General features: G+C 33.9%; 1 protein-coding gene across 1 annotated transcript; it reads right to left on the reverse strand.

Moving 5' to 3' along the window:
• Window positions 1–61: 61 nt before the first annotated feature.
• Window positions 62–11,933, reverse strand: LOC147129607 (ubiquitin-conjugating enzyme E2 D3-like). Its single transcript, XM_086017726.1, has 7 exons — window positions 11,747–11,933; window positions 10,953–11,016; window positions 9,914–9,945; window positions 9,451–9,528; window positions 5,913–6,018; window positions 1,434–1,527; window positions 62–1,354 (listed from the first exon to the last, which is right to left on the reverse strand). The coding sequence occupies exons 1-7, from the start codon at window positions 11,768–11,770 to the stop codon at window positions 1,309–1,311; spliced, it is 444 nt and encodes a 147-aa protein (XP_085873852.1). The 5' UTR covers window positions 11,771–11,933; the 3' UTR covers window positions 62–1,308.
• Window positions 11,934–14,027: the final 2,094 nt, after the last annotated feature.

Raw genomic sequence — 14,027 nt, forward strand, 5'->3', positions numbered from 1 at the left:
CAGGCTACTTTTCATTTTAAAAAGAACCTCAAGAAAGCTACCAAAGCGGAACAGTAAGAACTGAACTGTACCATTCTTTATTTTAGTACAAAATTTGCCAAGTAGGCGTCAAGACACGTGAGACAATTTGTACAGGAACAAAACAAAGAATTTCACACTTTCTGTGGCTATGGTAAATCAATTCATTTAAATGTCAAACACATACCCCTAAAGACTAAACAAAAAATTTGATCTGTTTGAATCAACAAAGAAAACCACCTCAGCAATTCTCAGGGGAGAAAAGTCAATTCTTTTTAAATGGCAGATTTACACATAGATTATCCCAATATTGTTAAATAGAAATACTTTTTAAAATACTATACAAAAACAAGAAAGCAATGAGATTTCTAAACCGCTCTGATTTTGAAGGAGAAAGTACCTGTACATTGTTCCATTCAGTGTAATTGCATACAGGAAGTAAAATAATATTATGGAAAAAAAAAAAACAACATTCAAGTTATATTGTTAAAGCGGAAGGCAACCTACCCCCAAAATTTTTTGCAATAAAATGTTCTTATGCGCCTTCACTAGTCTAAACATGGCATTCTGATTAATATTGTGTTTGTGTAATGTGAGATGAGCAGCAATATCCACCTGTTTTTAGCCATCTCAGGGGGCGGTCATTTTGCCACTTTCTGTCAATGGAAAATGACATCCCAGTTGCTCAGGTAACGACCAATCACAGCTCACCTGTTTTCTGATCCTGAGTCATAATCGGTCATTATCTGAGACCTGAGCAACTGGGATGTCGCCCCCTTAGATAGCTAAAAACGGGGGGATTTTACTCCTTAACTCATTCCACAAACGCAACATTAATCAGAAGGCCGTGTTTAGACTAGTGGAGGTCCATAGAACATAGTATTGTGAAGAATTGTTTGGGGTTGACTTCCACTTTAAAGGAGATTTTAAGAAATGTCCATTTTGATTTAGAGAAATACAGTTAAGTCATGGAAAGCATATTTGGCGTTCCTCCTTGTGTCTGAATGGCAGCTTATAGTTTTTATACTTACGAGAAGAATGCTACATACCAGTTTCTAATGACTGGTCTTGAAGGAGGATTCAAAACAAAACGTTTCCAATTTTAAAATGACTAAAAAGCACTGAAACATGCCGCTTTACTTCAGCTACATAAGCCTCATAGTGTGAGATTAGTGGCATTGAGAGTACTGTAGGACGTTGGGGGTTATTCAATTCCTTACTATATATTTTACAGTGTTTTGTGACTTGAAAAAAAAAGAAAAACATGTTTAAAATGCAACTTTGTTTTTGTTACATGGCATACTTTTGGGTCCATTCTTTTGCTACTTTGTTGTATCTGAAGAGAGAGAGGAGAGGGGGGGAAAATTAAGTTCCATATGAATCCAGAACTGTAGACTATGGGTGTGCATACTAACTTGTCTTTGTCATTCTTGTACATCTGTGCTATATCTGGAACTAAAGGGTCATCTGGGTTTGGATCACACAGCAAAGAACATATGGACAATAGCACTGAAAGAGGCAGAAAACACATTAGATGTAGGGTGACAACCATTGCCTGTTTTTTCCTCTAGACCAGGGGTCGGCAACCTTTAACACTCAAAGAGACATTTGAACCGTGTTTCCACGGAAAAGAAAAACACTTGGAGCCGCAAACACTTTTTGATGTCTGAAATGAAGATGTTTGTGTGTATGTCCATATATATCTTTATTAGGGATGTTGCGATCGATCGGGCACCGATAATGATCGGCTGATTTCCGTGAAAAATTACGTGATCTGCATATTCGATCAAAGCAGCAACAATGACGGCTGCTAACGCAGCCCCTGCTGACCAACTCAAACCCATATCACCGCGACAGACAAAAGCTAAGGCAAATAACCAGGAAAATAATTAAATTCATGGGACTTGATGACCAACCATTCTCGGTGGTGGAAGAACCCGGATTCCGCCGTTTGCTCGCCCACTTCGAGCCTCGCTACGTGCTAGATGGATGCAAATACTTCACAGACGTAGCTCCACTAGAGAGTGTATTGTCGCATCGAAAGTTTCCTAAAAGAAGGCCAATTATCCTGTTTAAATTTTACAAGTGTTAAATGGAACTCGGATGTCAGTCCTGTGTCGATGTTGAGTCTAACAAGGGAGTTTTTCGCGCAGTGTAAGTGCCATTATTGCCACAGGGAGACACATTGTAGCTCGCTTGTGGGCAACAGACCCACTATATCATTTTATATTTCACAAAAAGATTAACAGTGACTTTTTTCTCGTTGACAAATGCACAAGATAGTTTGTCTATGCACAAGACAATAAAACAAGTTCCTGGGTCGTTTCAATTTAGGAACTCAGTGAATAGTTTATTCGAGTGAAGCCTGCATGTGACTATTTTTCCTTCACTTTTATCATATTATGGACCATGCAATGTTTAAGTGGAATGTTATTTATTTGACTTTTTGCATAATGAAGTCTGTTGAGACTGCTGATTATTTTGATCTGTAAAAAAAAATGTGTTACTAAAAGCTGTTTTTTCAATTATCTTTGTGACTGAGTAATTGTTGTATTGGGCCAGCAACGGTTTTGTATTTCTTCATGGTTTTGAAAATATACATAGCTTTGTCAAAATTACGGCAATAACATGGCTGTTTTTTTTCAGATAATATTGCATAATAGCAGTCACCATAAATAAATGGAAAAATATGCAGGTATTCCATGTGATCGGAATCGGCTGATCTCACTCATGCATATATATATATATATATATATATATATATATATATATATATATATCTCAGTGCTGTCAAGTGATTAAATTTTTTAATCGTAGTTAATCGCATTTTTTCATAGTTAACTCTTAATCGCATATTTTATTTATTGTAAAAAAAAATCCCTGGATTTTTCTGTCCCATTATTTTCTTGAATTTTAATACCCTTAACATGAATAAGAGGATTGATTTTCTCATGCAAATACTTTATTAAAGCGAAGTCAACCCAAACATATTCTGATAAATATTGCGTTTGTGGAATAAGAGTTAATCCACCTGTTTTTAGTCATCACTGGGGGCGGCCATTTTGTCACGTCTTTCAACTGAAAATTATATCACAGTTGCTCAGGGCTCACGTAACGACCAATCACAGCTCACCTGTTTCTGAAACTGAGCCATGATTGGTCGTTATTTGAGCCCTCAGCGCATCTGTGATGTCATTTTCAGTCGACAGAAGTAATAAAATGGCCGACCCCCGAGATGGTAAAAAATGGATGGATTTTACAACTTAACTCATATTCCACAAACACAATATTAATCAGAATGCCTTGTTTGAACTAGGGGGCCTGCATAGAACATATTGAAAAAAAAAATTGGGTTGACTTTCCGGCGGCACGGTGGTCGACTGGTTAGCACGTCCGCCTCACAGTTCAGAGGTCGTGGGTTCGATCCCGGCTCCGGCCTCCCTGTGTGGAGTTTGCATGTTCTCCCCGTGCCTGCGTGGGATTTCTCCGGGCACTCCGGTTTCCTCCCACATTCCAAAAACATGCATGGTAAGTTGATTGGATACTCTAAATTGCCCCTAGGTGTGATTGTGAGTGCGGATGTTTGTCTCTGTGTGCCCTGCGATTGGCTGGCAACCTGTTCAGGGTGTCCCCCGCCTACTGCCCAAAGACAGCTGGGATAGGCTCCAGCACGCCCCGCGACCCTTGTGAGGAGAAGCGGTACAGATAATGGATGGATGGTTGACTTTCCCTTCAATTGAAAAAACAAGCATTGTGTTCAACTCACGCGAACAGCCCCTCAGCCCTTTTCAAACACACACGTATACACATACACAAACATCTTTAACTTTAACAGCTATATATATATATATATATATATATATATATATATATATATGTATAAATATATATATATGCGTATATACATATGTATATACAAATATATATATACAAATATATATATTATATATATATGTATAAATGTATACATATGTATAAATATACATACATATATACATACATATATACACATATATATATACACATATATACACATATATACATATATCATGTATATCATATATAATATATATACACATATATATACATATATCATATATATACATATATCATATATATCATATATATACATATATCATATATATACATATATCATACATATCATATATATATATCATATATGATATATATATCATATATGTATCATATATATCATATATATCATATATATATATCATATATATCACATATACCATATATATATCATATATACATATATATATATATATATCATATATATATATATCATATATATCATATATACAATATATATCATATATATGATATATATATCATATATATATATATGATATATATATATCATATATATCACATATACCATATATATATCATATATACATATATATATATATATATCATATATATATATCATATATATCATATATACAATATATATCATATATATGATATATATATCATATATATGATATATATGATATATATATATATGATATATATATATCATATATATATATATATATATCATATACATATATATCATATATATGATATATATAATATATATCATATATATGATATATATATCATATATATGATATATATATATATCATATATATATATCATATATATATATGTGTATATATATATATATGTGTATATATATATATATATATATATCATATATATATATATATATATATATGTATATATATATATGTATATATCATATATATATATCATATATATATATGTTATAATATATATATATGATATATATATAATACATATCATATATATATATCATATATATATATGTTATAATATATATATATGATATATATATAATACATATCATATATATATAATATATATGATATATATATATATATATATAATATATGATATATATATATTATATATATAATATATAATATATTATATATATAATATATATATATACATATATATATATAAAAATATAATACGTCACTAGATGACGTTACGTCATAACCGCATGTAAGATGAGTAGATTTGAACCGTGGTTGAATTACGACTATCACAATAAATGTCCACTTTCTGCTTCAAATATAAAGTCAATACTATGACTGGAAAAAAATATCGTATCGCAATGTATCTTGATACTTTTTATGCCGATACCAAGTATTGATACGTTGATGAAGTATTGATACTTTCGATACCTTATGTTATGTTTTCCACGTTCTATAACATACTTTTGGAGCATTTGAGGTCCTTAAAATTGAGCTTTGTCAATGGAGTTTTATTCATTACACTCCTGTGTATCAGGAACAGTTAATGCACTTTGTCAAGTGTGTTTCGTGATACTTGAATAAGTGTCAAAGGGCACTTAAAACTTTGGAAACACATGCCTCAGTTTTTTTAAGATATATTTTTTTATAATATTTGAGTATCGCAATACGTATCGGATAGCAACCCAAGTATCGGGATCCGTATCGGACTGAGACAAAGTGTGTCGTCCCAGCCCTAGTCAATACTCTTACTCAAAACAACTTTGGAGATTCGAGCTGCCGGCTGAGGGCAGCATTGGCCCTCTGCCCACGCGGAGCGCATTTTGGACCTCAATGTCGGATATGTGCGAAAAAATCTAATACGTATCCGATCTAGGACCACGTATGAAAATGGCCCAAAACTTTGACTTAAAAAGACATGGTACACGTTTTTGAGACAAATAACATAAACTTCAATCGGACACTTATAATATATTTTCCTAAGCCACTAGAGACGCAACATAAGGATGAAAGAAAGGTTGCCGACCACTGCTCTAGACACACATTGGTCACAACATGATACAAAAACCATAAACTGCAAGTACCTTTTGACACAGTTAGTGCAGGAGACCACTGCGACCGTAGAATGTCCAAACAAATACTCCCATTGCTGTTGATATTTGGGTGATAAATCTTTGTTGTAAACGCTACCTGGAAAAGTGGAGATCATATTGACAGCTACTATGTCGTCATTGTTGGCAGGGAATTTTAAGATCCACAGCAACTGGAACACTCCCAATTGCTTGTAAATGCACACAAAAAGGACCTTGCACCAAGTGCCAATTTCACTTGCACATTCTCAAATATTTACTCACCCTGCTCATTTTCTGGACGTTATTAAGGATTGGTGGAACTTTAACAATCATCTCCAGGAGCCAAGAACAGGAAACATGTTATTGTGTTGATTATTTGCTTGGTGTTCAATGGCAACATTTACTTAAGCCATTAGAAAGGGCATATGCCACTTATTTATCAATATACAGTACAGTAATGGAGAAATATAGGCCATTGTTGTTGCTTGTGAACATACTACTTACCCCAATGAATCAAGGCTTGAAAAGTAAAATAACAACATTTTTTAAAAATTATTATTAATGCTTCAATTTTAATTGCAATACGAGCCTATGTAGGTCGGTATCACATTCTAGTTGGACGCTTTAGAACCTCTCCCAAATTATGGTGAACCCCTCTTGAAATGTATTATAGATTTTTCCGCAAAATATATTTGCAGTGTTAAAGAGGAAGTCAACCCCCCAAAATTATTTGCAATAATATGTTCTATGCGCCTTCACTAGTCTAAACTGATTAATAATGCATTTGTGGAATATGAGTTAAGCAGCAAAATCAACACATCTTTTGCCATCTCTAGGGGTGGCCATTTTGCCACTTCTGTCGACTGAAAATGACATAACAGTTGTTCAGGTAACGACCAATCACAGCTAACCTGTTTTCTGAATCTGAGGCATGATTGGTCCTCCACCAAGTCTGGCAAGTCCCAAATTGAAGACAAAGACACGATCGTATGCTCGTATGTATGCTACAAGGTGAAGAGTTTATGAAATTAGAGGACTGTTTATCTCAATTTAGCCCCATTTGGGGGAATGCACTGTTTAAACCAGTAAAGATGGACATTGGATTTAAATTATGGACAGAGAAGGGATTAAGTAAACTGGGTGACTGGTTTGCTGAGGGGAAATTAATGACATTTGAAGAGATTAATAGTAAATTTGGAGTTCCAAGAAAACACTTTTTTAAATACTTGCAAATTAGAAGCATTATATCAACAATGCAAAATCATTCTATCGAACTGCTGAAATTTTCATCTTTTGGAGGTCTTAATTACTAAGAATTGCTACAGCAAGGGTATAATTTCAACATTCTATAATTGGTTAGTTTCTGGATCAGATGATAATGCAAATTCTAAACTTGAGTCATGGAGAAAGCATTTGCGTCAACATATCTCTGATGAAGAGTGGCGGTCAAGCTGTAAAAATGCCCAGAGACAATCGGCAAACACCAGTTCAAAACTACTTCAATACAACTGGTTAATGCAGACATATATACGGTAACTCCAGTGAAACTGCATAAGTACAATAAAAATATACATGATACATGCTTCAAGTGTAGGGAAGCCTTAGGGACTATCGCAATGCGATAAGATTAAGAAATTCTGGCAGGATGTATTGAATAAGGTTAGTTTAATGTTGTCCACAACAGTCCTTCTGGATGTTAACGTGGTAATAATGCATGTGGAGAGAATCTCTTATTTTCTTAAAAATAAACTGGATGAATATGACAACATTTGGAAACCATTTAGACAATTCATTGAAAAAGCCGATATTGGACATCTTTTAACTAATACATAGACTTAATCTACACCACAGTTGGTAACCTGATTATTTTATTTTATTTTTATATATGTGTGTGTATTAGGGCTGCCATGATTAGTCGACTAATCACGACGACGTCGACGATCAAAATCGTCGACAATTAATTTTAATCGTCGACGCGTCGTTTATTTATATATTTATTTATTTGGCACATTATTTTTCTTTCGAGACTGCCGCGTCTCGCTCTAATCCGGGTGATGTAAACAGAAGCATTGTGGGTAAAGTAGTGTAAGCCTTACACTGTATATATAAAAAAAAAACGATATAAAAAAAAAATTTTAAAGTAGAGTGAAATTTGTTTACAAGTATTCCTTTTTGTATTTATAGATAGTTTCATGGAATTAGTGCAACTCTTCATAGTGTATAGTTTTGGTTTCATTTTAAAATGCACTAAACAATTGTAGCCAAAACTTTTAAAGCCACAATATTTACTTCAATTTAAGCTGCACCATCATTTATGAACATCTGAGAACTGCTGGTACAAGCTTTAAAGTTCAATCAAAATTGAATGTTGTATCATCTCGTGAATTTGTACATACATAGAATCAACAATCATACAAGAATCAAGCTGTAAACTAATTATGGTTATATATGAGTAGCTGCTTGCTGGTGCGACACGACGCAATTTACATATGATCCGATTAGTCGACTAATCGCGACTACTGTTGGTGATTAGTCGACTACCAAAATAATCGTTTGTGGCAGCCCTAGTGTACATATATGCATGTGTATGTCTGTTTGTGTATGTATATATATATATATATATGTATATGTATATATATATATATATATATATGTATATGTATATATGTATATATATATATATATATATATATATATATATACATACATACACAAACAGACATACACATCTCGTGCATATTGAAAACTGTACAAGTGTATATGTAATTTGTGAATGAATGGTCATGCTTTGTAATCTTTGGTAATTAGGATGCCAAGTACATAAGAGAGTGTTTTGTTTGGGTAGGGTGGGGAAGGAGGGGGTTAAGCGTTGTATAGCGTTTTTGCAATTGTGCTGAAACGTAAGAAATATATTGATTAAAAAAAGAATACCGTGTTTTGACTAGTGGGCCAGCATAGAACATATTCTTGTAAAAAAAAAAAAAAATTGGGGTTGACTTCTTTACGATACTGTGTTCCTCGGTAAAACTGTCAACATTACATTTATGTAATGATCACAAAAGGTAATTTTTAACAACTGTAATATTTTACCATTCTTAACTGTCATAAAAGCGTCAAAAGTACTTAAACATTTTAAAGTGTTGTTTTTTTTGTAGATAGGCTCTACCTTTACCTGGATGACCAATGTGTTAATCATGTTTAAAATATCAGGAAAGTAAATGAAGTTAATATTAAGATGCCCGCTGAACTAATTTCAAGTGCGGTAGGCACACTGCAGTCTGGGGCAATGAAAAACACACGCCCAGAGTTAATGCTTTCAGGTCACTCAAAATTTGCTGACTCGTGTAATGTAATGAATAATGGCAGTTCAAAATCGGACATTTTGTGTGACTTTAGAGGTCATATTTGACAATTTTGGTCAAATATTAAATTGTAATTTGGTAATTTGACATTTAGAGGTTCCCCATTATAGAATTTTTGGAAGCAAGATCGTATCGTTAATTCAAAAGTGTTGTTGATAATTGTTGAAAAAGCTCGATCCCTCTCTCACCTTTGGTGGCTTGAAGGGGTAGTCAGTGGGGAAGTGGATTGTGAGAAAGAAAACTCCTCCTTGGTAAGGACTGTCACCCTGACAAGGTATGTGAGAAATTACACAATTGGATCAACAAAAAAAAAAAATCATCCCTCCTTTCTAACTCATCATTAAGAACTTGTCTTAACCAGCCACAAAATTAGGTACACCTGCAAATCTAATGTCATTGCAACCCCACTTAAAATATATCCCTTCACAATGGTAACAATGCTGTCACGTGGATGAGAGGATTACTTTTATAAGTGATGTCAAAATACACTCCAAAAGAAACATTTTAAAGTTAAAAAGTTACTGTTATCCATGAGGAAAGACTACATGGGAAGTGTGATTTGCCACTGTGTTTGCGTTTGGCTCACGACTAACCATGTCACAGCCTATTTGAGACAGAATTGAAAGCATTAAATAATGGTGTGATACTCACCGGACCCATTATTGTCGCCTGCCAATGAAACACTGGAAACAAAACGGGAGACAAATATAAGATGGAGAAACTTGAAATTGGTTATGCTGGTCTTACTGCAACAAAACAAAAACAAATAATTTTCTAATAAAGAGGAACATCTGATGTTGAATACCTCTGTCATAATTCAGATGTGAACTAAATCTTTCAGAAAAAAAGGACCTCTGAGGTTATACAAAATGTCTGCCATTAACTCAACAAGCATCTAAGAATTAATTTCTACGGATTTTGCTTTTTATTTCAAGAAACCACCACGCCCAAGGTTAGCTTGGGCTTTAGAAGCTTTGCTGGAACTTTGGCAGAAATATCTACGCTACATCAAGAAAATGAAAAAATAAATTAATAGCCCATCCCTTGTTTATTAGCAACTATGTATAAGACTAACAAAGCATACATACGTGATTTATTTTACATAGTGTCTAGATGGGTTCTGTGCTTAAGAAGTAAACATGCGGACTTGTTTGCATAGTTTAATGAAACGACATGTTTAGGTGATAAAGCCATAGATTTGTTTATGTTATCATATCTGATGATTATTATTATCATGTAATCTCATTTATGAGTTACGGACTAAATTTAGGCCGCATTTTTTGGGGGTGGAATTTTGTGTCATGAATGTTTAAAAGACTGCAAGTCAGTGTTTAGTAAGTTAACTTTATTTCTATTTGTCTTCCATAATAATTTGTGGTGACTTTGCCTTTATATAAACTAAGACTAACCTATATGATCAAAACATTTACAGTTTACATTTACATTTATTGTGACAGATTAATGTATTACGTATTATGTCGCAATCACAATATTGAGGAAAACACATTGCAATTAGATTATTTTTCAAAATCCTTCAGCCCTATTTTATTACTGTGCATATTAAAATAGCACAAACCCTCATTTGTCTTCTTCCTTTGAGAAAGTCCAGTTTTATCACAACAATGAACATGTGCCTTTGCCAATGAACTGCTTTAACGTGATTAGTGAACTGTTGTTGTTGTTGACTCACAGTCGTCGCTGACAGGTCCAGCAGAACACTGTGCTGGAGGGTCCCTTTGCAGGTCCTGCAGCTCCTGCTCAACAAAATAGCAATACCGCTTTCAGTCATTCAGTTGATGGTTTACATTGTATCATTTTCATTTTCATTTCATCATGCTGCATATCCAATGACTATGGTTAGTCCTGAACAAAAGACAAAAATTAAAAAGAAATATGAAATAAACAAATATGCCCGCGCTACACTAATTAGTTTTCAACTCAAGTTAATTTTCATTAGTTGTGCCAGGAAATGTGTGAATCTGATATCAGCATCGTTTAAGTTCCTCCTAAGGCACACTTGACGTCACTTACTGATAAATTCAGGTTTTTAAAAAAACACAACAGTTGCCTCATCCAAATTGTAAATAAGAGTTGTAAAACGGGGATAGTAACACCAATTTGTAGTCTATTGCATAGTACTATATAGTAAACGTAAGCTTCCAAAATATAGCTAGTGGTGTTGGTGACAGATACCAGAAGCTTGATTTTCAACTTTCCTGGCAAAAGTGGTCCAACAGGAACACTTGGAGCTATGTGTCAATTGGTCATTAGCTTAGCAAGCTAACCCGAAACTTTGAAGTTGTCATTGACTGCCTCATCTATTCTAGGAGTTGTCAACAATCATATGATTTCTAAAACCGTTACTGAGTTCTGCAGAAGTTGTTTAAATGCGGGGAAAGCGAGGAAACATTAGTAACAGCAACTTTGTCCAATCAACCCCTTCGATGGTTCACTTATCTGCCGCTAGCAAAGCCAGTCAGTTACCTTATTTATTCTCTTCAGTGCCATGTTGACTGGTGTTTCCGAATTTCTACAAACCTCGTGTCACTTTTTTCGTTTCAATTTCGATATAGATGCTACCACGATCAGTAATTACAGTTCATTTCCTTGCCCAGAAGCCGGTTTACGGTTTGTGCATTTATGAGAGCTCTTTTGTTTCCGCCCTCTGTTTACGGTGACAAGACCAAAGAGGACTGTGGGAAATGTAGTTTACAGTGCTCGAACCGGAAAACATCTGGCATTCTTCAGAAAACATTGTCTTGATACATTAGAAACAGAAAAAGAACATTTGCAAGGCTTTTTCGAAAATTTCTTTTACAAAAATTGCTTTAAGTGTTTAAAAACATAAAATAAAGTAAAACAAAATTTGAAGGAAACAATCTAGTTTATATTAATTGTGATGCAGTATTGGCGTTTAAATTGCAATGGTTACATTGTGCAATATGAAAATATCCTATCACGTGAAACTACTGATATTTGCATTTGATATAAGTAAATACATCTGCATCTCATTCCAGGATGTACTCTGCTTCTCAGTAAATCGGCATGTAAACAAAAAAAACATGGCACAGGATTGACAGTCTCCAATACAATATCACATAAATTATATCGATTTACATAAACAGTGTATAAAGTAGGATTATAACGAGATTAAATTATTTTTACAGAGATAGAACCGTAATCAATAAGAAAACAGATACCATTGAAATATACACATGTACAGCATGACCACTTATTCAGGAAAACAACACTTTGTCTTACAGTATTGTTGTCCGGGTGTCGATTTAAAGGCCCTTCCAGTAATATGACCCATAAAACAACATTAACTGGGATGTAAATTGTCTAATATGTTGAACAGTTCAAATTTAAGATAACGTATTTTACAAAATATTTCTAGACCAGTTGGTTGGGCCACTTTTGAATATGTACCAGCACTCTGTCGAAATAGGCACTCTCCCAAATACTTCATACTCAGCAAACATTTCCTTAATATTTAAAAAAAAAAAAAGGGGGGCAAACCAATGGATCAGTGCAGTTCTTATCGTCCATTTAGTTTAATTAATAAATGTAGGTTTCTTTTCAAAAATATTATCAAGTAGACTAGAAAACTTCTTACCAATTCTCATTAAACTAAATCAAAGTGTTTTTTTTTCAGGAACAGGATCTCTCCGGACAATATGCGGATTTACGTATCTGGGCATTCATACCTCGCCAAACATAACGAGCATGCTGAAGAAAAATGTTGATGTTATCTTAAAAAAATGTTAAAAATGATCCCACCAGATGGATGGATCTTCTTGTGTGTTGGATGGGAAGAGTAAATTTGATTAGAATGAATGTGTCGCCACAAATTCTTTACCCTTTACAAATGCTCTCAATCCTATTAACGAAGAAAATTGGTTGAAAAAGGTTGAAAGAGATCTTTCTAAATTCATCTGGACAGGGAAAAAAAGCCCAGACTGAGTTTTAAAAACCCTGCAATTACCCAAAAATAAACAAGGACTGGCTCTTCCTAATATCTTGCATTACAATCAGGCATGTCATTGTAGAATTATTTATGAGTGGGTAAATGCATATTTGAAAGAAAATGATAACCCACTTGAATTCTGGGCATGTACTCCTTATTCCTTGATAAGTCTGAAGATGAAAATCTGTAAAGATCCTGGTCAGTATCAACTGGGGCTGTCATCTCTCAGCAGATTTACAGACAAGAACAAATTTAAGCTATTTTGTATGATTTTGTTTTTGGCACAATGATGTATTTTGTTTAATTGGATCAAGGAAAAGCCACCAACTATTACTCAGTGGTATAAAGAAATATTCAAGGTATTGCCAATGGACATTCTCAGCACAAAATTAAGAGGGAATCAGAATTTATTTAGGGATTTAAGGTGCCTCTTATTGGAGTACTTGCCAGGTGATATTAGTGCTACTCTGCAAAGAGACACCGGCTCACTGAAGTGGAGAGTGGCTTTGGGATAACTGTTCGAATATATATGAGGAATCCTTTCTCCTTGCTATGCTTTTATTATTTTCGATGTGTCTTGGACTGCTCAGTGTTAGTTGTCGTCCGTGCATTTTGTTTCTTTTTGTTTGGTTTTTGTTGTGTATAAAGTAAAATTTCAATAAAAGTTTTTTAAAAATAAAATAAGATAATATGACATGATTAACAGAATCATGTTGTCTTCAGAAAGCCAATGTGTAGCCTACTAGACCACTTGAGAGGTATTCCCATATCTGATGGGAAATATTTAAATGATCCGTT

The sequence above is a fragment of the Filicampus tigris genome, chromosome 19 (assembly GCF_054856515.1).
Source record: "Filicampus tigris isolate MCC_2025a chromosome 19, RoL_Ftig_1.0, whole genome shotgun sequence".
Taxonomy (NCBI): Eukaryota; Metazoa; Chordata; class Actinopteri; order Syngnathiformes; family Syngnathidae; genus Filicampus; species Filicampus tigris.